Source organism: Eptatretus burgeri, chromosome 2, assembly GCF_056783735.1.
Source record: "Eptatretus burgeri isolate ZD-2024b chromosome 2, Ebu_testis_v1, whole genome shotgun sequence".
Taxonomy (NCBI): domain Eukaryota; kingdom Metazoa; phylum Chordata; class Myxini; order Myxiniformes; family Myxinidae; genus Eptatretus; species Eptatretus burgeri.
Window position 1 is genome coordinate 41,726,986 of NC_140962.1, and position 25,341 is coordinate 41,752,326.

Below are 25,341 nucleotides of genomic sequence, written 5' to 3' on the forward strand. Positions count from 1 at the left end.
CGGAGAAGGAAACTCTGAATCCAAATCCACGGCTGCCTTGCGGTTCAGGTTTTGAAACCAAATGCTAAGGGTTTAATCCTTATTAAGGGATATAACCTTTGCATTTGTTAATGTGTGGGCCACCCTTGGGCAAGATGTGCTACCCCATCAGGGTTGTGTGAAGCCATGGGAGCAGATGATGGATGGCCATGCAGGCAGCTGGAACATATTGCCGGCAATGGATGCATGGCGTTGGTGCTAGGCAGAGGATTCTCTTATGGAGAACAATGGCTAAGATCACCCATCTCGTGTAGACACTGCCTGGAAGAAGCTAATGGCAAACCTTTTCTGTACATGCCAAGAAAACAATCGAGATCAGAAATCTAAGAGGTAAAGCTATGATGAGCCCCCTAAGTTTGAAAACACCCAAATGGCTACTGGGGAATAGTAAAGTGGTTTGATGAGTCGGACTGGCCGTCATGATGGGACTGGATCAAACCCACAAGGGAATCCAGTTGCCGAGGTCACCAGAACTGAAAGTCTAACTCTGAGCTTCTCAAACGTTCAGAAAATTTGGAACATGGAATGGAATGTCAGTGAATCAGGGAAAGTTAAAAATAATAAAGCAAGAGATGGAGGCCAATAACTGAAATTTTTGGAATAAGTGAACTTGTGTGGATTGGTTTGGGGGGGGGGGGCAGTGTCAATCGGATGATTACAAGGTGTTCTTTTAGGGTCACGAAACCTGTAAAAGAAATGGAGTGGCAGTGATTTGCAATAAAAAGCAGCAGGGTCAGGACTGGGATATAACCCAGTCAATGATGGGTTAATATCCGTGAGATTGAAAGGACATTCCAAGAACACCAACATCATCTACCATATAACACACTGTGTTTTTGTGATGTCTGTCCCCCTTAAAAAGGACAATTTAAGAAGGGTTTTAAAGGCCAAACTTTGAACACGACTGTGTGTTCACTGTGGTCTATTTTTTTTTCCAAGATAAAAAATCTCGAAAAACATTTTCCATTGAAGAGTAATTACATCTCTTCTTTTGGAAATGTAGACAGTGACTTGCAACTGGGCCTCATTAGCGGTGTACAGAAGCGTTTAAAAATAACAATAAATACAAGGCACAGGGAGGTGAAATTTGCTGCACGTGATGTGTAACACGCGCAAATTTAAACGAGTGTTCATTTACATATGTGCAATATATAATAATAAATAAGATATAAGCATACCTGACACGAGGCCGAGGCTTCATGCTTTGGCATGCTCACGAGGCTGTATCCTCAAAATGAAAGGTCTCAGAAGACAAAGAAAATAGGGTAATGTTTGCACATGTAGTGTTTTAAAATAACGCTTTTTCTTGCTGCAAAACATATCTTCCAGCCACTGAATATTTCAAATAAAATAATTCCAACCCATCCTTTTTGGTGGGCTTTTATACTAGTTTAGCTATATGCCCCAACTTCTACATCAGGTGAAGAAAATGTGGAGGAGTTCTATGGAAAGTTGTAGGAACTGGTAGAACAGGTGTCTAAAGGAGATGTTTTAATTGTTATGGGAGGATGGAATGCAAAAATTGGAGAAGCAGGAGCACCAGGGATTACAGAAAGCATTGACTTCATATCCGAAATGAGCCAGGGGAGCGAATGCTGCAGTACTGTGTGGAGAATGATCTCATAATTGCAAACACATGGTTCAAACAACCCAACTGAACACTGTACACATGGACCTCACCTGATGGACAATATAGAAATCAGATTGACGACATTCTAATCAATACAAGTCTGAAGACGACAATGGTTCATGAGCTGTATTTGACGATGTAGATTGTTTCAGAAGTCAAGGATGAGACAATGTGATAATTTTTGACCAAGTTATAAAAATGATCAACATGATGTGGTACGGGTAACAGGTTATTAGCTGCAAAATGTCAAAAACCCGGTTTCGTTCAACAACTTTCATAATTTGACCTTTGCATAACATTTAAAGGTCCCAAAACAATGTTGTGGACATTAAAATAAGGAAACAGGATACGTGCGATAGCTTATTGGAGTTGGTTAGTCTAAGAAGGTCGAAAACCTGGTTCGATTCCCACAACTTTGAAAATTTGTCCTTTGTGGCCTTTTAAAGGTCAAGGGTTATGACCTTTGGTGCAAAACTTCCTCTGGAACATTCCAGGAACAATATAATGTCATATAGGCTAGATGGCATTTCACACTATTCGGATTATCCATACTTAGATGAAATCAGCGTAAAAACAAACTTGAAGGGGGCGCCACAGGCAAGGTGTTCGAGAAAGAGCAAAATGGTTTCAAGGCTTTAGGTGGGGAATGACCTGAAGATTATGCATAAAAAATATTGTCATCCTAGCTCTCAAAGTTTGGGCGGTCGTATGATTTTTATGTCAAAATTCGCAATTTTCTAAGTTCTTGACCTTGGGACGAAAATGAAAAATCGAACAACGACAAGTTTTAGATAATTCATTTTGCTGTTCAAATACCCAAGAACCCATTTCATTCAGTCAATTCCCAAGGAGAAGATAGATTTTTAATCCGACTGCCCCCTAAAAATGGCTATTTTTGGGGCGTGGCTCCACCCACAATGGGCGTAGCATGCCCTCATCCAGGAAAACATAACTACACATTGATATCGAGCACATAACCAAGTTTCATTAAGTCTACGGAGTTATGCTCTGGACAGACAGACACACAGACATAACGAATATAGTGGTCACTCTGGCTGGCACTCGTGAACCAAAAAGATGGAGAAGTTCTGTGCAGTCTGCCAGGCACAGACTGTGGGACAGATCATGAATTCCATGCAGCAAAACTATGAGTCAAATTGAGAAAGGTGAAACAAAATCGAAAACTCCGACCAGATATGACCTTGAAAGCATATCTAAACAAGAAAAAGAGCAATCAGAGATTGCAGACCCTTGCCAGGACTTTTGTGCAGTGTTTTGTGTGGTGTTTGTATACTGGTGTGTAACATAATTACCAAGCAAAAAGCAAAGATGGAGTCATCAGGAGGAACCTGGATAGGATTTGCGTTTCAGCTGCTACTCCTATAACTCCAAACCCATTCAGGACCAGCCAAGTGAGCCTTATTCAAAAAGAAACCCGATCAAAAAAATAATAATAATTCTGGCTGCCAGACCATGCATCTGATCAGGTTGAAATTTAAAATATATATTCCGCATCACTACTAGATCATGATTGTGAAGCTCCATGCCGATTGATGAAGCAGTTCAAGAGAAATGATTTTTAAAAGATTTTCGCTCAATCCAATATGGCTATCAGACCATGTGACATGTTAATTATTCATGAATACCCTGGTATCAACACGGCTTGGGGAACGTGTGTGAAGTTTCTCCTCGATCTGTCCAGCTGTTTTGGAGAAGATTTTTTTATAAGTTTTAGGGTAAATCCAATATGGCTGCCAAACCATGTGACTTGTGACGTCGTATGTGTGAACGTTTTTTTTTTTCCTCATGAATAGTTGGTCATACCTGTAAAGTTTCGTCTCGATCTGTTCAGCCATTTCAGAGAACGTTTTTGAAGGTTTTTTATTATTATTATTATTATTACAAAAGCATGCCGAATCACGTGACCGATGACATCATCATTTTTTTCTGTGGACCAATTTATCCCGAGATGACCCTCAAAATTTTTGATGATGCAATAATGACGTCATAATGAAGGCACCTATGATGTAAAAAAAAATCACACTTATTCCCCATGTGTATTTGCCATGTACCAAGTTTAATTTTTTTTCCTTCGTGTGGTTTCAGAGATACAGCGGTCCAAAGTTTTTCCATTTTTCCAACATGGCTGCCACACCACATAGCTTATGACGTCATAATTATGATTACAACATTCTACATGAGTAGTCGCTCCTATGATGAAAATTTTGTCTCAATGCGACAAGTGGTTACGGAGAAAAACACCAAAGTTCTGTGCAGATAAACAAACGGACCAAAATGCAATACCTTCTCCTTTGGCGAGGGGAACATTCTATACTATAAGAGGTGTGTATGTGTATGTGTATGACGTGTATGTGTGTGACCATTTTCCTCAGAGATGGCTAAATGTATCTTCATTAAACTTTCAGTGATTCATCACTGAGAGTCAGGGAGTGTTTAAGGCAAAAACAAAATTGAAATTTTTGAAAAGAAAATTGATTTTTTGGGGGGATTTATAATAACAAAATAATTTTTTTTAAATGCTCGATAGTGCCTCAGCCTTTGTTGTTTTGTGAAAGGTAATCTCTCTTATAATACCAAGCTTGCACACTAAAAATTCGGCTCGCCGTCACACCATCCCTATGAAATTGCCGTGGCACTTAGTGGACATGCCGACAATGTTTGGGAAGTCTTGGCGTTCCATAGTACCACTTGCATTTTGCACAATGCGTATTTTTGTCATTCCCCGTGTACAGTCTGTCGTCTGCTACCAACTATGTTGTACTGCTATCCCGTTCATGTGCATGGGTATCGCTAGTATTAAATGATCCCTGACCTTATTCTTTTGTGGGTGTAGTGAAGTATTTTAGGCCCCCGCTAAAAAATAGGGAAAAAACAAAATTTGAATTCTTCAAAATGCCACAACATCGGCTAATGCCGAGTACCCCTGATAGTATGCAATAATGGTTAAAAAAACAAAAAACTTTTGCAGAGGTGGACTTGGTTAAGAGAATGCCAAACAAATTGTGGCAAGAGGTTAAATACAGAGACATGACAGAAGTAAATAGACACCATGATTTTAAAAGAATTTATTGATTGAACACTTGAAGTGCATTCGATCCATTTTAATACATACACTAGTATTTGGTAGACTTGCCATTTGCAGATTTCAATACTTTTACTCTTTCAGGCATAGAACTAACGAGTTCTGAAATTTTCTCTTGTGGGATTTCTGCCCAGGCTTCCCATAAACTGTTGAGCAATTCTGCCCGTGATGTTGGTTTCCTGGACTTTTTCCCACACAGCTCGATCCAATATGGCCCAGAGTTGTTCAATGGGATTCATCTCAAGAGACTGACTTGGCCATGGAAGTCGCTTGATCCCGTTTATGTCCTGCCATCCTTTGGTCTTTTTTGCAGTGTGCCATGGAGCTCCATCTTCCATGAACAGAGCATTGTTTTTGACCATCTGACCAGTGGAGAAGACAGGGAGACGTCCATCCTCAACGATAGAAATGTGTATCGTCGTGTTGATGTTGCCAACACACTCCACAAGCTCTGACCAACCAGTGCTCAAGATTGCTCCCCAAACCAGCATTGAAAAACCACCGTGTTTGACAGTTGCAATCAGTTCAAAGAAAATTCTTCATTGGGAAGTCTCCAGACCCATATGCATCCACTGTCAGAAAATTGAGCACATTGGGACTCATCAGAAAAAATTAGTTTGCAGAAACTCCAAGGGTCTGTTGGCCATCTCGTCAGCCCACTTCTTTCTCCTTTGAATGTTGGCTGCTCTCCCATAAGAGCCCAGTTGATGAAGGTACTCAACGGCAGTTCTTGAGCTAACTTGGACCTCCTCTGCAACATTTGCTGCCTTGCAACGGGGAGTTTTCTCAATGGACCGCTTGACAGCTCGAAGACACCTTTCTGAGGGCCCAGATCGACCAGAATTGGAAGTTGTGGATTCCTTGCCTTCGCTGGTGAATTGCACAATCACCAGATTGACTGTAGAAAGTGGAATGCCAAGGTTTTGGGCAATCTGATGAGAGCTGACTCCACCTTCCGAATGGCCAACAATTCGTCCTCTTTGAAAACCGGAAAGTTTGTGTGCTCCCTGGGTTTGAGACATAGTTAATTGTCATAAAAGACCCCGGAACTCGTTTCTGCAAAGAAATATTGGAATATTAGTACAAATCACTGAGTAAAATTGCATTATACAGATGAAATGAAGAAATTTAAGTTGTCCATTTACTTCTGTCATGTCTCTGGACATTGTAAAACTTGGAGGGCACTCGGTGGAGCGCATACCTCTGCTACATAATGCCTGATCCACGACTACATATGGGGCCCAATACATTTTTGAAATATCATGCTATTTTCGTTTTTGGCCCAATCTCTCAATGGTGAAGAATCACTTCAAAATTAAATACATCTCGTATCCAGATCTGGATTCGGATCTTCACTGAAATCTAATCAATTCGTTCTTGGCTCACACCCAACCTGTCAACAAAATTTCATCCGGATCCGTCCACAACTTTTGAGATATCCTGCAAACAACAAGCAGTCATAGACTGGTACTTACAAAATCGTCAACTTGACCTCTGACCTTGTCTAATAAAAGCTGTCTCTGGAGAAGGTAGCGACGCAAACCAGAAGTTTCTACGATGATTCTGTACCAAACCATCAAAAATCAAATGTTTGACCTCACTGTGACCTTGACCTTTGACCGATTTTGACCAAAATCTAATCAGCGCTAGCCATCACCCTCCTCAATCACGTGGTGTAATTTGACATTGGTAGCTTCTTCCATTCTCGAGTTATAACTTTTTTTGGATGTTTGACCTCACTGTGACCTTGACCTTTGACCGATTTTGACCAAAATCTAATCAGCGCTAGCCATCACCCTCCTGAATCACGTGGTGAATTTGACATTGGTAGCTTCTTCTGTTCTCGAGTTATTGTGCCTACAAACAAACACACAAACAGCGGATGGAAGTCATCAATATACTTACGAAATCTTTAGATTTCGTAAGTAACAAATAGAAAAGGGTGAAAACATAACGTCCATCCACCTTCGGTGGCGGAGGTAATAAAAGCCCAAAAACAACATCCCAAAAGCAAGCTGAAAGAAGAAGGCTGAATGGCTGTTAGAGGCGGCAATAAATATTGCAGAAGTGGAGATATGAAAACCAAAATCACATTAAGCAGCTAAATGAGAACTTCCAACAACAATCTATGAAAGATACAGATAAATATTTCAGAGGCATGAATAGAGATAGGAAGTGACAACAGTGGGGAAAAACAAGAGATGTTTTATTAAAGATCAGAGAGATCACAAGAAAGATTTGGTCTTGGATTGGGGTCTGAGTTAGAACAACAATTTTATATCTGATAAAAGAAACACAGGTGAAAGAAAGATGGAAGAACTATACCAATACTCTATACAAATGAGATAGCAATACCTTCTGCAACCTTTGACGAAAGAGAATATGTGCAAGAACCAATAGTGATAGAATGTGAGGTTTGTAGAGCCCTGAAAGAGCTGGGAAATGGAAAAGTACAAGGTGCCGACAAATTTCCAATATCGCTAAGGCAGTCGGGAAGGAAGCAATCAATTTTAACAGCTATCTGGAACAAGGATTGTATGGCTTAAAAGGTGGAAGCAGTCAGTCCGCAATTCATTGCCAAAGAAAGGGGATGCAAGAGAATTTTCAAATAACAAAACCATTGCCTTGATAATCACGTGCTCACAAGATATTACTAAAGATCATTCAGCACAGAATAGATTAATAGAAGACTTCATGAAGCAAGAAATGCCTGTTTCAGAAGAGGAAGCACGACTGGAGATCAAATTGCAAATCTGAGATGAACGATGGAAAAAGCAAAGGAAGATGTATCTCTGATTATAAATTATAGCAAAGCTTTCAGTTGTGTTGATGATTAATTGGATTATATTTGGAGAAATATGGATGTTGGAGCACCTGATATGTCTGATAAACCGGTACACTAAACAAGAAGCTACAGAAAGAACCGACTATGGAGAGACAGAATGGTTTGGAATTGGTAAAGGGGTCAGACAGGGGTTCATTCTCTCCCCTTACTGAGTCAATCGCTATGGTCAGTACATCATGACGAAATCAAACTTAGATGACGTAGAAGCTGCAGTCAGGATTGGAGGAAGATGTATCAACAAACTAAAGTGTACAGAAAGTAAAGAGGACTTGATGAAAATGCTGCAGACCATGAAGAATGAAGGTGTAAAAAGCCAGCGTTTGTTTAAATGTAGAAAAGACGAAAATCTTGTCAACTGAGATTTTCCTCTTCCTGGGTTCTCAGATTGAAATGAGTGGAGAATGTAGAAAATGTAGAGGAGAAATTGATAGACAGTTAGCATTGGGGAAAACAACAATGTCAGGCTTGACAAAGATCTGGAAAGATAAAGATGTGACCAAACAGACCAAGAGGAGGCTGATGAATGCTCTGGTATTTCCAGTATGGATCTGAGTCATGGTTTGAGACAAATGTTGAACATTCCATGGACTGCAAACACTGCAAAACAAAGAAGTGCTTGAATAAGTTAGACCATCATGCACATTAGAAGTGCCGATGCTGAAACAGAAGCTGTCATACTTTGGACGACGCATGCGTGCAGAAAACGAGAGTCTGGAGAAGTCGACCTTACTGAATGTGGTTGAGGGAAGAAAACAAAGACCTTGTGTTTTCTGCATTGATGGAGTAAAGGCTGCAACCAAGCTGTCTCTGCCAGAGCATTCATGATCATGTTTGGAGAAAGCTGATCATGAATATCAGCAGAAGTTGGCCATGACTTGCCAGAACTGGATGATGAGATAACTAATTCAGTCTGTGGAGATAATGAGATAACACGCACACAAAATAAGACAATACAGTTTTGTGAATATTTTATTTTTGACTTTTTTTTCTGTAAGTTACTACATTTTGGTTTTTCTTCTGTATCTGATTCAGTTATCCGTGACAAGTCTCCGATTCCATGAATTCTGTTTGTTTTCCACGATCGCTGAAAATCATTGGCTCCATGTTGACCAACATACACGACCAGTCAAAAGTTTTAGAACACCCCTATTTTTCAGTTTTTACTGAAATTTAAGCAGTTCAAGTCCAGTGAATAACCTGAAATGGTACAAAGCTAAGCAGTAAACTGCCAGAGGTTAAAAAAAAGTTTAGGTTACCAAAATCTGAAAAATAATGTAAATTTCAGAGTTGTTAAAAAAGGCCCTTTTCAGGGAACAAGTAATGGGTTAGCAACTGCAGCTGTTCTGCAGCAATGGAAGTAAATTAAACCTTGAAAGTTGATGCAAATAATTCCTACAGGTGTCCCAACTTTTGTTGATGAGTTACAAACCCTCTGTCTGTATAAAAGCAGTGTTGGAATGACTGTGCTGCTACACCCTCTGAAGCATTATTTGGACAATATAGCACTGCAGGAAGTAGTATGTTGTGATCATAATGGTGAGAAAAAAGACAATTAACAAAGGAAGACGGACAGACCATTATAACTCTTAAAAGTGTTGGTCTTTCCTTTCGAGAAATTGCAAAGAAGCCAAGGTGTCAGTGAGTGCAGTTTCCTACACCATAAAAAGGCACTTGGAAACTAGAGGAAACTCTGACAGGAAGAGGTCTGGCAGACCCAAGGCCACAACACAATCAGAAGACAAGTTTCTGAGAGTCAACAGCTTGTGTGATAGGTGGCCCACAGGACAGCAGCTTCAAGCACAGCTTAACACTGGTTGAAGTAAGGAAGTCTCAGTTTCAACTGTGAAGAGAAGACTTCGAGCTGCAGGTTTCACAGGTCGAGTGGCAGGAAGAAAGCCATTGCTAAGATGGCAAAATATGAAAAACAGGCTTGCCTGGGCCCACCGCCAGTGGACTACTGAAAACTGGAAGGTCTTATGGACTTATGAATCAAAATTTGAAATCTTCGGTTCATCACGCAGGGTTTTTGTACGCTGTCGAGAAGGTGAAAGGATGGATCCTCAGTGTGTGACACCAACTGTCAAACATGGAGGAGGAAGCGTGATGATCTGGGGCTCTTTTGCTGGATCCAGAGTCGGCAACTTGCACAGAGTGACTGGCACCCTGAACCAAAAGGGCTACCACAGCATTTTGCAGCGCCATGCAATACCCTCTGGTCTATGCCGAGTCGGTCAGGGGTTCATCCTACAGCAAGATAACGACCCAAAACATTCCTCCAGGCTATGTCAGAACTACCTCAAAAGAAAAGAACAAGACGGTAGGCTTCAAATCATGGAATGGCCAGCACAGTCTCCAGACTTAAACCCCATCGAGCTGGTTTGGGATGAACTGGACAGAAGGGTGAAAGCAAAGCAACCTTCAAGTGCAACACATTTGTGGGAACTTCTGCAAAAGTGTTGGGAAGAACTTTCCAAACAATATTTTATTTCCATTGCTGAAAGAATGCCACGAGTATGTTCGGCTGTTATATCTGCAAAAGGTGGTGACTTTGATGAGTCAAAAGTTTCGATTAAATTTTGTTCAACAAAACGATTCCATGATTTATTTTTTTTATCTGCAATTGTTTATTTGTTCTATGCTTTAAATTCAGAGTACATTGAAACATTAAACTGCTTAAATTTCAGTAAAAACTGAAAAAATGGGGGTGTTCTAAAACTTATGACCGGTAGTGTAAGTTTCGATCATCGGCTTTCCTTTTCCTATTCGGTTTCAACTTAATATTTTTCAGGAGATTGAAAAGTAAACACTTGCTGTGCAGAGCTTCATTTTGATTTTTAGTTTCTTTAGAAATGATATTTAAAATTGAGTTTGAATGAGATGTTGTTGTTTTTCAGATTTTATTGTGGAGGTGAAGGTCGAGTCCGAGTTCATCGATGATTACTCTTCGGTTGTCAGAGGTCTGAAGAACAACGATATTAATAAGTATAATAATGTTGTGATCGTTCAAATACCACAAATGCCTTCCTGAGTAAGCAACAAATTGTCAAATGGTTTGCATGCAGATGAAGCTCATCTGGGGACAATGGAAACTTTCCAAAGTTATATTCAGACTTCCCAAGATGCTTTGAGCAATAAGCATGTAAAGCAGGAACCATGTAGTTCTCCTCCCAGGGAGTCCAGCAAAGTTGCTCAGCTACTCGAAGGTAAGCCGAACTTCATAAAGAACACACCACAAAGTGTTTACCTGTTTCGTTTGTTCTTCCTAACGATGAAATGATTTTGTTCCAAACTCTGTGCAATAACAGATCGATAAACTGTGGCCAACCTTGTGGGCTTGTTTATACTCATTAGCCAGGGATATTGATTGCTTATAAAATACTGTTGGGCCCCGCTATTCATGGACCCTGCATATTCGCAGGTCATAACGTGTGACCTGCTCCTACATTTGCGGTTCGTGTCTTCGCGTTGTTTTTTTTTTTTAATACACTTCAAGACTGGTCTATAGCCACCACAGATGATATCAATTCAGCCTGGGAATTCTTCCGCAGAAAACTGCTTTCTCTTATGCACAGATTCATCCCATCTCATCTTCAATTATCTTACCAATCCTCCCGCTCTTGGTACTCTGAATCCTGTGGTGAGGCTGTTGCTTTAAAACAATTTCCATTCTCCTAGAAGGTTGTTCAAATCTGCCCGAAGGCCAACCTCAGATCATTCCACAAAGCCCACAACAAGTGTGTGTCTGCCCTCAGGAGAGCCAGTAAACATCATCTGCCCAATCTCAAGAATGAGTTTTCAAACTTGTTCCCTCCTCTAAAACCTGGTGGCACCTTGTCAAGTTGGTCTCTGGTGTATGTTCTCCTTCCATCTCTTCCCTCACGTCAAATGGCACCTCAGCCGACTCCGCTCGTGAGAAAGCCGAATGCTTCAATTCTGTTTGCTTTAAAATCTTGTGTCCCTACCCACTCCCTCTCTTCCCATCCTTCCCAGTCATACCCAATTGCTCCTGAATTCTGTGCCTTTTGCACCTGAAAAGGGGAGAAAAGTTTCTGGAAACCCTCAAATCTGACTCTGCAACTGGACCTGACGGCATCAGTTCACGTTTCCTAAAAACCTGCTCTGCTGCTCTTGTGCTTCCTTTCTCTCTGCCCTTTTCACCCTGTCATTTACCTTAGGTCATCTTCCACCTGCTGAGAAATCGGCCAACATCACAGCATTAAATAGAAAAGGTACAAAAATGGATCACCTGAACTACAGACAAATTAGCTTGCTTCCAATCATCAGCAAGGTCATGCAATCCATCATCGCAGTTGACATAAAATCAATCCTTTTCTCGAACAGCCTCATCTCAGATCATCAATTCGGATTCAGATTGGTCATGCTACTTTGGATATGCTGCTTCTACTCTCCCAACAATGGTGCAGGCCCTCAATATCAGACATGAGATCAAGGCCATCTCTCTGGACATATCTCAAGCTTTTGATACAGTCTAGCATCCTTCCTTGCTCCCTAAACTGTCTAGATATGAAATCCAAGGCCAACTCCACTCTCGTCACCAAAGTGTGGCTCTCAACAAAACCCTTTTATATTCTCTCCTTGTCAATGCTGGAGTGCCTGAGACAGTGTTCTGGGCCCAGTCCTATTCCTGATCTTCATCAATAATCTCTTTGATTCTCCTGAAAATCCTCTTTGTCTATTTGCTGATGTCTCCACTCTCTGCTGCGACGTCCATCAGCCTTCAGACAGGCAGGTTGCAGCCTCTTCCCTCTTTTCACACCTTGAAAAAATAAATCACAAACTGGCCAAACACTTGGAATATGTTTTTCAATATTGACAAATCTCACCCTCTCACTATCTCTCTCCGAAAGGACTTCTGGGAGATCCTCCTATCTAATTTGTAAACAATCCTCTTGAGGAAGTGCGGTCATTCAAACTCCTCGGTCTCACTATCAGCCATGATCTTTATTGGGCAAACCACATTTCAAAGTTTGCTTGCAAAGCCAGCTATCGACTCGGCATCCTCTGTCATGCAAGGTCCTTCCTTAACTAATTTGAACTCCTTTCCACCTACAAGGCCTTCATCTGCAGCTTGATGTAATACTACCTCACATCTTGATCAGCTTGATGCTGTGGAAACCAATGCCTTCAAGATTATTGGAATCTCTTGCAATGAAGCTGAGTCTATGGGCTTATCACTTCACCATCACAGACAGGTCGGTCGTCTCTGTCTTCTACCGCCGCCTTTATGGTCTTGCACCGTCTACTCTTTCCGTGCTTTGTCTCCCCCCCCCCCCTTCCCCCGTTTCTGCAAGGCTCACATGGTCCACCATCAATCCCCTTCTGGAAAAACTACCTAAATCCAGGAACATGGCTCACCTCCATTCATTTGTTCCTCTTTTTTGTCCCACCTGTAGAATCAACTTTCACATCTTCAATTTCATTCTTCCCTCCAGATCTTCAAGACTGCTTTTCACCACCATCTCACATCGTCCCCAATCCAAAACCATGATCTTTTCTACCCCCAGTAACCCCACCCAAATCCTTCTTCCTTCCAATTTTCCAGTTTTCCCTCCTTGGAATGTCCTTATGTGCCCATCTTGTCCAACCCATGCATCCCCTGTATCCATCTTGTCCCCTGCATGCATGCGTGTTTTGCGCTGCTGTCTTTTATCTGTCACATCACAATCTGTTCAGTGTACTAGCTCTTGCACAAGTCTCGATTATGTGTACAAAAAAAAAGAAATGACACATGAAGCCAAATTTTGAAGAGCCTCTGCTTCACCAATATACACTTTGGAAATAACCAATCAGGTAAGATTAGAGACTTGACAGATTCGAAAGACAATTTTATGCCTATCTATACATGTGACATGAGAGGCGTATTCAAGATTGTTGCATCATACTGTACAAATCACTCACAACCCATTCAACATCAATCATGAGTATCTGTTGTACCGAGTTGTGCAATGTTGCATTTGCCTCCACCATCATTGGACGACCTATGGTGGAAGTGCATTCAACAACTCGGTTACAATACGTAACCATCTCGAACACATCTACTATGCTGTTTCCTTTACCACAATGTATAAAACCTGGAACGTTTCCTTTACAGCGAAGATCAGGTTTTGTTTGGTGTGAAAATTCCCACCATTGCAGGGATTGTGCCCTTTGTAATCTTGTGATCGTTGTGTTCTTTTGAATCATTGGTCGCCATTCTATTAGTTAAGCTTAAGTTGTACATCACACCATTCAGGTTTGATCTCATCTCACAATCTCTCCTACTGGACAATAGCTTGCGCTACGACAGCATTCTCGATTCCATTCCTGATTACTGTTTTGACTTCACAATTACCCTGGAAACCATTCTCACAGACTATGTGACATTTGAAAATACTTAAGAAATTTTGATAGAAAGACAATGCAGGAGCCACGTCATTGTTGAAAAAATTACCACAACCGGCAGAGTACTCGCCCAATGGGCGATCTTGTTCCAAGCATGCAACACATTCTTCTGATGCACACCTTTATTTGGATGGTGTATAGGCAAGTGACAGACCTTTATTTGGGCGGCGTATAGGCAAGTGACAGCTCTGTTTAGGAAAAATAAATAACCCGGGTTACGTGTATGAAGTAAAATAGATCTACTGCTTATAATTCAAAAACACCTCACTGCACTGGAAAATGTGGGGACAAAAATACTGTGCTGTAAATGGTGGAGACTTGTTATACCCTCCCCCACCTGGAGGCAGCGCTACGTGATACACATTTACAGAGAATTTGTGTCTCCCCCCAAGATCACCGGCAAAGATAAATATACAATCAGAGATGGGGAATCCCCCGCCATTGAAAAATAATTGAAATCAGATAAGCGTTTTTCCATTTATTACAAAAAACATTTTTTTCAAGATGGCCGCCCCAGTCGGCCATCTTGGATCCGGCCACGCCCGAAATCAATAGGGTTCTTCCTTTTCAGGTGGTACATTTGTGACCCAAATTTCAAATCGATATGGCGAAAAAACATTTTTTTCAAGATGGCCGCCCCAGTCGGCCATCTTGGATCCGGCCACACCCAAAATCAATAGGGTTCTTCCTTTTCAGGTTGTACATGTGTGACCCAAATTTCAAATCGATATGGCGAACAGTTTGAGTTATCGCACTTACAGCTATAAATGTTGACGCTCAGCCAGCCGGACGGACGGACAGCTGGACGGACGACCCGGGTGATAACAATATCCCCCTTCCGCCACGCGGCGGGGGATAAAAACATCCCTATACAATAATGGGGGTTATGCTGATCCTCTGTCGCAAGTCTGGATGTAATTGGGCCAGAACTGTAGGAGGAGTAGGGCGACCAACACCAGTCCGTGCATTAGAGTAAGGATGCACTGCTTGTTCTTCTTAAAGCCGTGGATTGAAAGCCCTTTGTCCCAGCGAGCTGCACATGTTAACATCACAATAAAGCTCTGGATAGCCTCTATCTCTTGCAGATAACCTACAAAGATCATAAACTACTCCCACAACTGAAGGACCATGTGATCGTATTAGTTGGATTTATTCCTGGATCAGAATATTTGTCAGTGGTAAGTAGTCTTGTAAAACGGATTAAACACCAAAGGCACACTGGAAAACTTATTGCATTTTCAGAGGAACGCCCATTTCAAACTGTTTGGCTGGCAAGCCACGCAAGCCGTGGTACCTCTGAAACAGTATGACCATTTCTTTTTCTTTCTTTGTTTTTAACATTGCCGAGGCTCGTATGAGAGCGAACACACACACAACGCACAGCAAGGAGGGCATGAGACAATAGGGGCGGGAGAGAGAAGGACAAAACAGTGGGGAACAGAGACATTAGGAGATCTGTGGAAGGGAGAGGGATGGGGCGGGGAACACGGTATACAAGATGGATACTACAGGGACTTTCAGGGAGGAAAGCAGGGAATTTGAAGGAGGTGGGTTTGGGATGGATTAACGGGGGAAGAAAAGAGAGGATTTGTATGGGGGACGATAAGAGGTGGTGGTGAACTGCTGTTTTGAAGGCCTGGAGGGAAGAATGGGATTGAATAGAGTGTGGGAGTTTATTCCAAATGCAGGAAAAAAGAGGAATGAAAGAGTGAAGGTGAGCAGTGATTCGTGATTTCGGTTGTTTTACCAGAAGGGGGTTGTTGGCGAACCGTGAGCACCCTGCGGAAATATGGTGGGTACATATCGCAGACAGAGCGGGGGGGGGGGGTACGAGACCGGAGAGGAGACTGCAGAAGACAGAAAGACCACCGACCTGTTTGCGGTGAAAGAGTGATAGGCCCAAAGACTCGGCCTCATCGTGGAAGATACCAATGATCCTAAATGCCTTGGTTTCCACAGAGTGAAGCCGAGAAGGGTGAGAGGCAGGAGCACCAGCCTTTGGAGGAGAGCAGAACTGCATCAGGCTGCGGACAAAAGCTTTGTGTGTGGTCAGGAGCTCAGGTGGGCCGAGGAAGGAGTTTGCACGATGGAGGATTCCCAGTCGGCGACTGGCTTTGGAGGCCAGGTTGGAAATGTGGCTTTCCCAGGAAAGATCATGGTAGATAGTGAGACCCAGAAGCTTAAATGAAAGGACTTCCTCCAGAGGATTGTTGAGAAAGTGTATGGGGGGGGGGGGGTCCAAACGGTCATTTCGGAGAGACAAAGTGAGAGTGTGACATTTGTCAGGATTGAAAGACATGTTGCACGTATTGCACCAGTTTGATATTTTATCTCGATCTGCAGAGAGCGAAGAAGCTGCGGCTTGCCAGTCTAAGGGATGACCGATGGTACGACAGAGGGTGGAGTCGTCAGCAAAGAGATGAAGAGGATTTTCCAGAGAGTCTGAGAGATCATTGATGAAAACCAGAAAAAGAACAGGGCCCAGAACGCTGTCTTGAGGAACTCCAGCCTGGACAGGAAGAGGGGATGAGAGAACTCCATTTAGGGCCACACAGTGACTGTGACAGGAGAGGAAGTCTGCGAGCCATGAGTGGAGATGGCCTTGGATACCATAGGAAGAGAGTTTGGTGAGCAGCGCAGGGTGCCAGACTGTGTCAAAAGCACGTGATATGTCTCGGGATATGGCTTTGATTTGATGTTTGGCATTGAGGACCTCCATCCATTGATGGGAGAGCAGAAGCAGCATATCCTGGGTAGAGTGACCTGGTCTGAAACCAAATTGATGATCAGAAATCAAGCCATTGGAGAAGAGGAAGGATTTAATGTCTGAAGCGATGATGGATTCCATAACCTTGTTGTTGATTGGGAGAAGGCTGATTGGTTTGCAGTTGCAAGGATCTGTTTTTATGCCTTTTTTATGCAGGGCAGTGATGTTTGCTGATTTCCAAACATATGGCAGATGACCTTGATCAAATGAGAGGGTGAATACAGCAGAGAGAGGGTGAGCAAGAGCAGAGGAGCAGGTTTTTAGGACATGTGGTCTGATGCCGTCTGCAGCAGTTGCAGAATCTGAGTCGAGGTTTGACAACAAACTCTCCAATTTGTCAGAAGAAAAGGACACAGAGTCCAGGGACAGTTGGGTGCGACTGGGTAAGGCGGGTACAGAAAGCGATGGGTTTGCGACACAAGATTTCAATGCAAACACCAAGTTTAGGCATTCAGCCTTTTCACGTGCAGTATTGGCAGTGTGGCCATTTGAGGTCAGGGAGGGGATGGAGGGGGAACATACACCAGAAACAGATTTGATTAGATGCCACCAGGATTTGGAGGAGAGAGAGAGAGAGGTTTGAGAGTTCAGACCTGAGATTAGAAAGACTGAGTTCAAGCCCTGTTGGCTGCTGAATTAACACCAGGTGGGGTCAACTCAACCTGTCATCCTTCCAAGGTCAGTGAAATGAGTACCAGTGTACTGGTAGAAGGGCACAGCATCAGCAGCACAGTTGTACTCCAATAAATGATAGCTACCTGGCAGCCAAAGCTGCCATATGAAAGAACAGAGAGAACCCCAAAGTTGTTTCATCCTTCTTTTCTGGAAACTAGAGAAGCCAGAGCTCTGAAAATCATTTCGTGTTGCAGGAAGGGTGGGTTTGTGCATTCTGGATTCCATTCCAGATTCAACAGAATGTTCATTGAAGTTCGGTGACTCAACTGAAGTGAGAAGCAAGGAGAAGCTGCTGTGTCATGGGTTAACCCTTCATCCGAGCAAGCCTTTTATTGAAGACTGTGCAGAAAAATTTAATAACCTCTGGTATGAAATGTAGTTTGTGTTTGATGAAATCAAATTTGCATGAAATAGTTGTCAATGATGCTATATTTTTCAAAGTTGGTGTGATCTTTTTATGCTTTTTGTGACTTGTCTTTACAGAGAAACAAATGAAACTGGTTTCTTGTAACAACTGTTCCCAGTTGTTGGACCTGGAAGTTTTCAATCCACACATGACTCAGAGCATTTGTCAAGAAACTCGTACATTTAACAGCGTGCCTTACAACCACAGTTGTAAAAGTTTTACAGAGACCCTCAAGAATATCCAAGAAAGTGAGACACCACACAAGTGTTCTGTGTGTGACAAATCATTTACCGTATTATCATTTTTAAATCGTCATCTAAAAATACACACCGATTTGAAGCCCCACAAGTGTTCTGCGTGTCCTAAAGCATTTGCTCAATCGAAAAATTTTATCGAACATCAAAGAATGCATGCAGGTGAGAAGCCTTACAAGTGCTCTGTGTGCAACAAGGCTTTCAATTTTTCCTCAGAGTTGCGAAAACATGAAAGAGTCCATTCTGGTGAGAAGCCCTTCAAGTGTTCTTTTTGTTGCAAAGTCTTTTCTCGCTTGTCAAATTTACATGTTCATCAGAGAATACACACAAAACAGAAGCCTTACTTGTGTTCTGTTTGCGGCAATACATTTAATTCTTCATCAAATTTATGCAGACATCAAAAACAACACGACTGAGACCCCACAAGTGTTATGCGGGGGTTTAAACCACTTGGCTCAGTCGATCCATGAGGTCTCAGACCCCCGCGAATGCCTTAAAGAAAATGGTGGTATTGAGCCAATCAGACAAATGCAGGTTTTGTGGGGTGGAAACAGGAAGTACCAGCCACCTCCTTTCAGGGTGTAAAAAAACTCATGTCAGAACAGCTGTACAAAGAAAGACATGACTGTGTCTGTAGAGTGATCCATTGGCACATCTGTAAACATTTCAACATCTTGGTCCCAGAACAATCAGGGAAACACAAACCAGAGCCAATCCTTGAAGAAGAACATATAATGCTCATGTATGACAAGATAATCCTATTAAGTGTGGACATTGCAAACAAAGCATTGCATCCAGACATAGTGTTCAAACACAAAAAGGAAAAGTTGGCATTGTTAATCGAGGTTTCAGTTCTCAATGACTGACTTTGGAATAAATGCTGCAGAAATCAGGAAAATGACAAAATACCAGGATCTGAAAAATGAGGTGAAGAAGACTTGGAAATTGAAGAAAGCTGAAATTATACTAGTGATTGTCGAAGCTACAGGAATGATGAAGAAAACCCTTACTGAGTGTTTAATAATCATTCTGAAAAATATCACTGCAAACGATGTACAAGTGGAGGCTGTCAGAGGTTCAGTGAAAATTCTGAAAGGAGCCCGTGGAACGAGGCTATGAGAACAAAACTTCACAGTTTGGTTCATGAATCACGATCCTTTACCCAAAAATAGGTGGAGATTTTGAGTTGTCTCCCACCTCCGGAAACCCGCAAATGGAGATAACAACCAAATAGAGACCACCCCCACTCCACCCACACTGTGGAGGCCCCACAAGTGTTATGTGTGCACCACGGATTATGCAACTTCTTCATCAATTAAAAGACATGAAAGAATTCACACCTGGGTGAGAGGCCCTACGAGTGTTATGATGGCAACAAATCATTGATTGTGTTATCATCTTTAAAACTACATGAAAATACACAATGGAATAAAGCCATTCAAGTGTTCTGTTTGCAGCAAATTCTTAATTCAAGACATTTGTATCAGCAAAGAATGCACACAGGAGTTCATATAAATTTGACGAACAAGCAAACTTGGGGAACGACCAGGACTCCTTCAAATAGAAAACAACAAACGGACAAAAATACTAGCTAGGGTAACTAATGGAGGACTCAGAAAAATGCTACCAAAATCATCCTTGAAGGAAAGCGATACCATGAGAGCGGCGCTGCTCGATGAAAAAGTAACAAGCTGACAACACCGCAATAAAAAATAGGTCAGGCCCCATGAATGGAAACAAAACACCATCATGGAAACAGACATGAGACAGAAATGAGAAACAAAATGGGACAAATATAACAATTCAAGAAGGAAAACCAGAGTCCAAAGTTCGAGAGGATTCTGAAAAAAAAAAAAATTATATTTAATATTGAGGAGGAAACCAAGAGTCAATAGGTGCTGAAAATAAACTCAAAAATAGAAATGATGGCAAGGGAAAAAAATTTAAAAACGATAATGAGGCTAACAACAGAAGAAAACAAGTGGAGGTGCATTTAGAGTCCACCACCTCATGGCAAATAAATAAATAACAAATCCTCCAGCGTGTGACATTTCTGGGGTTCCTTGCGCCTGGTGATGCCGCAGTGCAGCACATGGACACGAAATTTGGAGGAAGTGGTGTACTTCTGAGGTGAATGTGTCCAAATGATACTTACTTGCTGTGCAGCACGTGGAGACGGATTTGGGAAGGAGCAGTGCACAACAAGACCAGCTGTTTGAAAATAACCTGAAACAATTCCACCGAGAACTAGGGAAATGGAAGCAGAATGTGTCAATTTCCCCCAAATATGATTAATTAGAAGAGTTCTGGAATAGGAATTCATGAAGACTGAAAAGAACAAAACAAGAAGGTGAAATGGATTGGAAACTTGGAAAAGTAAAGGCAACATCTAAAGGAAGTGCCCCCAGTGATAACTGATGAAGAAGTAATTAAAAAAACAACTCGCAAGAAATGCCAAACTTGAAAAGCCCTGACCCGGATGGAATTATAAACTTCTGGCTGAAGCAACTGGAAGCTCTAATCACTATGCTCGAGCATTCAATGAAGTTATCCAAGAGGAAAAGGCAATGGATGAGTGGCTCACAGAAGGCAACACCTTCGTCATCCCAATATCTAAAGAAACCCAACTGCTTCTTAAATATAGGCCAAGAACGTGTACCAACAACATACGAACTTTTAACCCTTTCAGGACCAAGTGATACATATGTCCCTAAACTTTAAAGTGGTGTACCTCCAATATTTCACCTGCAATTTTAGATTACTTTATGGTTGAACATTGGCAAATATTGTAGCTAATATAACACTGGATAAGAGCTTTTGCCGTTGCCATAATTTTCTTTTTGGTTTTTGTTGATTCGAAAAACTTGCATTTTTTGGCATGCATACTCTTGAATTTGAATTGATTTCTTTAAAAAATTCAAAAGGGCTGACATATTTATCTATACAGTGGTTATTGAGACGGAGAGCACCTAAATGTCAAAGCAAAGGTGTAGTGTCAGTATCTGCACTTTGGGACATATGTGTCTCATGCAGAAGCTCCAAAAATATTTCATATACAAGAAAATTAGCTTCACATTCGTAATTATTAGAGCCAAACGAATAATAAAATTGGACTTGTATCTGAAAATTATTTTCAAGATGCTTGTGATCATCAAAGGGTTAAAAGGAATCGTCACAGAAATTATTTACCATCACCTAACACAAAAAGGATGTCTTGAAGCAGAGCAGAAGGGGTGTAAAAGAATATTTTGCAGAACAGTAGACCATCTATTACTGAAAAAGACCATACTCGAAAAATATAAGCTGTGAAGCATCAAATTGCCCACAGACTGGATAGACAAATACCAAGATGTTGGCCTCCAAAGCCACATAAAAGTTCAAGCTTTTTACAGTGTCCCACATTCTTGTATGTTAAAATGCATGTAGTTGTACAGGATACATCCCCAAATCATCAAACTGATAGAAAGCAGTGGAGCTTTGGAATTCCACATTGATGTATGTATTATAGCATTCCACGGGAAATATCGATACTCCAGGAGTGAAGATATGACCCGGGATTTTACAGGGCGACAGCCTCTCCCCTCTCCTTTTTTGTCTGGCTCTAGACCCACTGAGAAACCTTATGAATGAGCAAGGACATGGATACACCCTAACATTGAGCAGAATAACATCCAAAGGAAGAGGAAAGGTGGCATCTACTGTATACGGATGATTTAAAACTTCGCACTGACAGACAAAAAATTGGCAGAACAACTAAAACTAGTAAAACGGTACTCCGACGACATTCAAATGGAATTTGGCCTCAATAAATGTGCCAAGTGCACATTTGTATCAGGTAAACCAACAAAAACTGACAACATAAAAGTCAACCCAAATACTGTGGAGTAGAAGAGGGCCACATGGATTTTTTTTTTATTATTAGTTGGTTATTGTATTTTTTTTTTTTTTTTGATGTTCATGTCATGTTGATGGAGGTAACTGTGAATTTGAATTTCATGTTTTTACAAGATCAATAAAAGAAGTCTAATTCTTATTATAGTCGTGGGCCTTCAAGACCGCCGCTGGGTGTCCGTATCCAACAATTTTGGCCGAAACAATGCAGAAAACAAAAAAAATCACCAAATATTGCACCAAGATGTAAAAAATTAAATCATAAAATCCTAGAAGCTGAAGATTGCTGAAATTGTTCCATTGATAATTGGATCAATGGGAATGAGAAAGAAGAACCTTGGAGATCTTAAAAACCATCTCTGGGAATATTACAACAAACGAGAATGGCACTCGATAGCGTGCATACCTCCGCCATGAAATGCCTGATCCACGAGAACATATCTGGCCCAATACATTTTGGAAATATGCTATATATCGTTTTTGGCCCTATCCCTCAATGGTAAAGAATCACTTTAAAAATAAAATAAATCTCGTATCCAGATCCGGATTTCCACCAAAATCGAAGCAATTCGTCCTTGCAATACACCCAAAGTGTCCACAAAGTTTTGGCCGAATTCGGACACAACTTTTTGAGATATCCTGCTATATATCGGTTTAGCCCGATCTCTCAATGGTGAAGGATCACTTTCAAAATTCTACTAGCCGGAACCGGATCTGGATCTTCCCCAAAATCGAATCAGTTGGTCCATGTCAAACACCCAACCTGTCCACAAAATTTAATCTGGATCCATCCACAACTTTTCGAGATACCCTGCAGACAAACAAACAAGAAGATGTCATGCAGAGCACGATACTTGCAAAATCCATAAAACAAATTTGACCTCCAAAATAATTTGTGGTTGAATTCAGTGACTTGAAATATAAATCCCCTTCAAAGTTTGTCCATGATGACCTCAAAAATAATTGGCTTGTTGAATTCAGTGACCAGAAATATAAATCCTATTCAAATTTCAAGTCAATCAGTTAAAAATTGAGGATTTTACAAATACCACCTTAGTTGTTGAGCTTGGGCCGATGTTGACCTTTTAGTCGATGTTCACCTTAAAAATAATTGGCTAGTTGAATTCAGTGACCTGAAATATAACTTCTCTTCAAATTTCAAGTCAATCGGGTGAAAATTGAGGAATTTAGAAATACCACCCAAGTTGTTGACCTTTGGCCTCTGTTGACCTTTTGACCTCAAAAACAATAGGCGTCTTCCTTCTGACAAATTTGACCATTTGGTGAAGTTTCGTGAAGATCGGTTTAAAATTGTGACTTGTAGGCGACAAACAGACAGAAGGGTGATATAAACATAACCTTCAGTGCAGAGGTTATTAAATGTTTCACGTTTTTGAAAGTTTCTTCAAATGTTTTCTGGATTGCATGGTAAAGCTACTTGGCGTGTTCTTCAACATTCAATTGTGAAACCGTGGTTCCACACTGGAGGTGGGAAGGCAAAATATACGATGTGATCACAATGAGAAAAAAAAATTCAGTTCTGAAATAATGAATCGCCCCATAATGGCAAGAAAGCCAAGAGGTATGCATGCAAACTAGGTGTAGCCTGGATTTAAATCCCAACCCAGCTCAAAACTGTCCTCCCGGTGTTTCACAGGCACGGTGATTCATCACTGTGTGTGGTTTCTCGGATGGATGATAAACTAGGCGTCACATCTGCCCCCATCCCTCACCCCTCTCCCTCCCAACCCTACCTCCTCTCTCTCTCTGTCTTTCTCTGTCTCTCTGTCTTTCTCTGTCTCTCTCCCCCCGGTGTTCGGTCGTTTTTCGTGTGTGGTGTCATGGTGGCTGTGTGCAGCTGCTTTGTGCTGTGGCGAGTTGTCAGTGTGTTTTTGTCCCCTCCTGCCACCTCCCCACCCTCCTCCCTCCATCTTTTTCTATCCCTGTGTGTTTTTGACGTTTTTCTTTTCACTTATTGACACCTTTGCCTTCGAGAGAGAGAGAAAGATTGAGAGCGGGCCCACTCTGGGTGCGGCCTACTCGTTTTGACGATGCTTTGTTAGCCTGTTTGCTTACAATGCGTTTCTGTTATTTATTTTTATTTTGACTACTTTGGTACCTTCTTGTCCGGTTCGGACAAGAAGGGGGTGATAATATCGCCATCATGGCGAATGCACCCTCTCGTAGTGAGGCATGCGAGGGATTAACCACGAAGCATGCGTTTGTGTGCGTTCCTCCGGAAGGAGTTCCCGGCGAGGTTATTATCCTCGCGGTAAGGAATATAATCAGTGATGAAAATATTCGTGCCGCATCGCGTATGAATCAGAAAGTGGTTGTTTTGTTTCTGATGTTTCACTCGTCCATGAGGTCGTGAGTACGGGCATCGGCGTCGATCCCGGGGGGGGGGGGGGGTGGGGGGGACATGTCCCTCCCACTTTTTTTACCAGGGGGGACAGAGTATATTCTGTCCCCCCCCCCACACACACATTTTGAGTCGCATGCCTATTTGAAAAATGCAAAAAATCAAGCAATTTCTGTTTGTTTGTTTACCAAGCACTTTGATTGGTGCCCGTACTCATGACCTCATGGACGAGTGAAACATCAGAAACAAAAATGGGATACTCCAGGGTACAAATTGAATGAATAGGATATCAGGTTCACTTGAGTGACCGAGCAGTATTGGCGGCAGAGGTTTTGCACTCTACCGAGTGCCTCCCCTCTAGTTAACCTCCGCCATCGAAGATCGGAGGTTACTGTTTTCACCCCTTTCTGTTTGTTTGTTTGTGAACAGTATTACAGAAAAACTCCTCGACGGATTTCGACGAAACTTGGTTGGTGCCACCCCCCTGGCACCAACCAGGTGCCACGACCTCATGGACGAGTGAAACATCAGATATCAAGATCTACCGAGTGCTCCCCCTCTAGTTAACCTTCCGGATGGGAAGGAACTCAGGTCACCACAGACACCCACCCGAAGATGGCTTGGTAATCTTCGATGAACCCATCGAAGCTGTTGGTACGCAGCGATAAGCCTTCATTGCTATTCTTGTCATTATACCATGCAGCCCCACGCTGTAGATATACCTCATGTACTGTACATGTACTGTATGGTGCATATTGGGGGTGACTGTAGTGTACATGATGTACACTACCGTCGCCCCCTGTATGCACCGTCTCTTCTTCACATGGCGCTTCACCATCTCTTCTTGGTGCTTTGCTGAGGGTGCGCTCCCTGCTCAGGTAACCACGTGACCTCTAGTTAAACAGCATAATTAGATGGTGGATACTGTAACTCGTGGTTGGCTGGGTGGCATTCGTGGTTCTAAAAC

General features: G+C 41.9%; 1 protein-coding gene across 3 annotated transcripts in view; it reads left to right on the forward strand.

The window, feature by feature from the left end:
* LOC147031893 (uncharacterized) overlaps positions 1–22,154 on the forward strand; it is a 38,029-nt gene extending 15,875 nt beyond the window's left edge. For 2 of the 3 annotated variants that reach the window (XM_085868688.1, XM_085868681.1), the window contains 3 exons: positions 10,512–10,574; positions 10,680–10,820; positions 17,945–22,154. In XM_085868688.1, coding sequence (XP_085724814.1) covers positions 10,512–10,574; positions 10,680–10,820; positions 17,945–18,537 — 797 coding nt within the window. In that variant the 3' untranslated portion in view covers positions 18,538–22,154. Of the gene's footprint in view, positions 1–10,511; positions 10,575–10,679; positions 10,821–17,691; positions 17,828–17,944 lie in introns of all 3 variants that reach the window. The other variant, XM_085868698.1, reaches the window with a different exon arrangement.
* Positions 22,155–25,341: the final 3,187 nt, after the last annotated feature.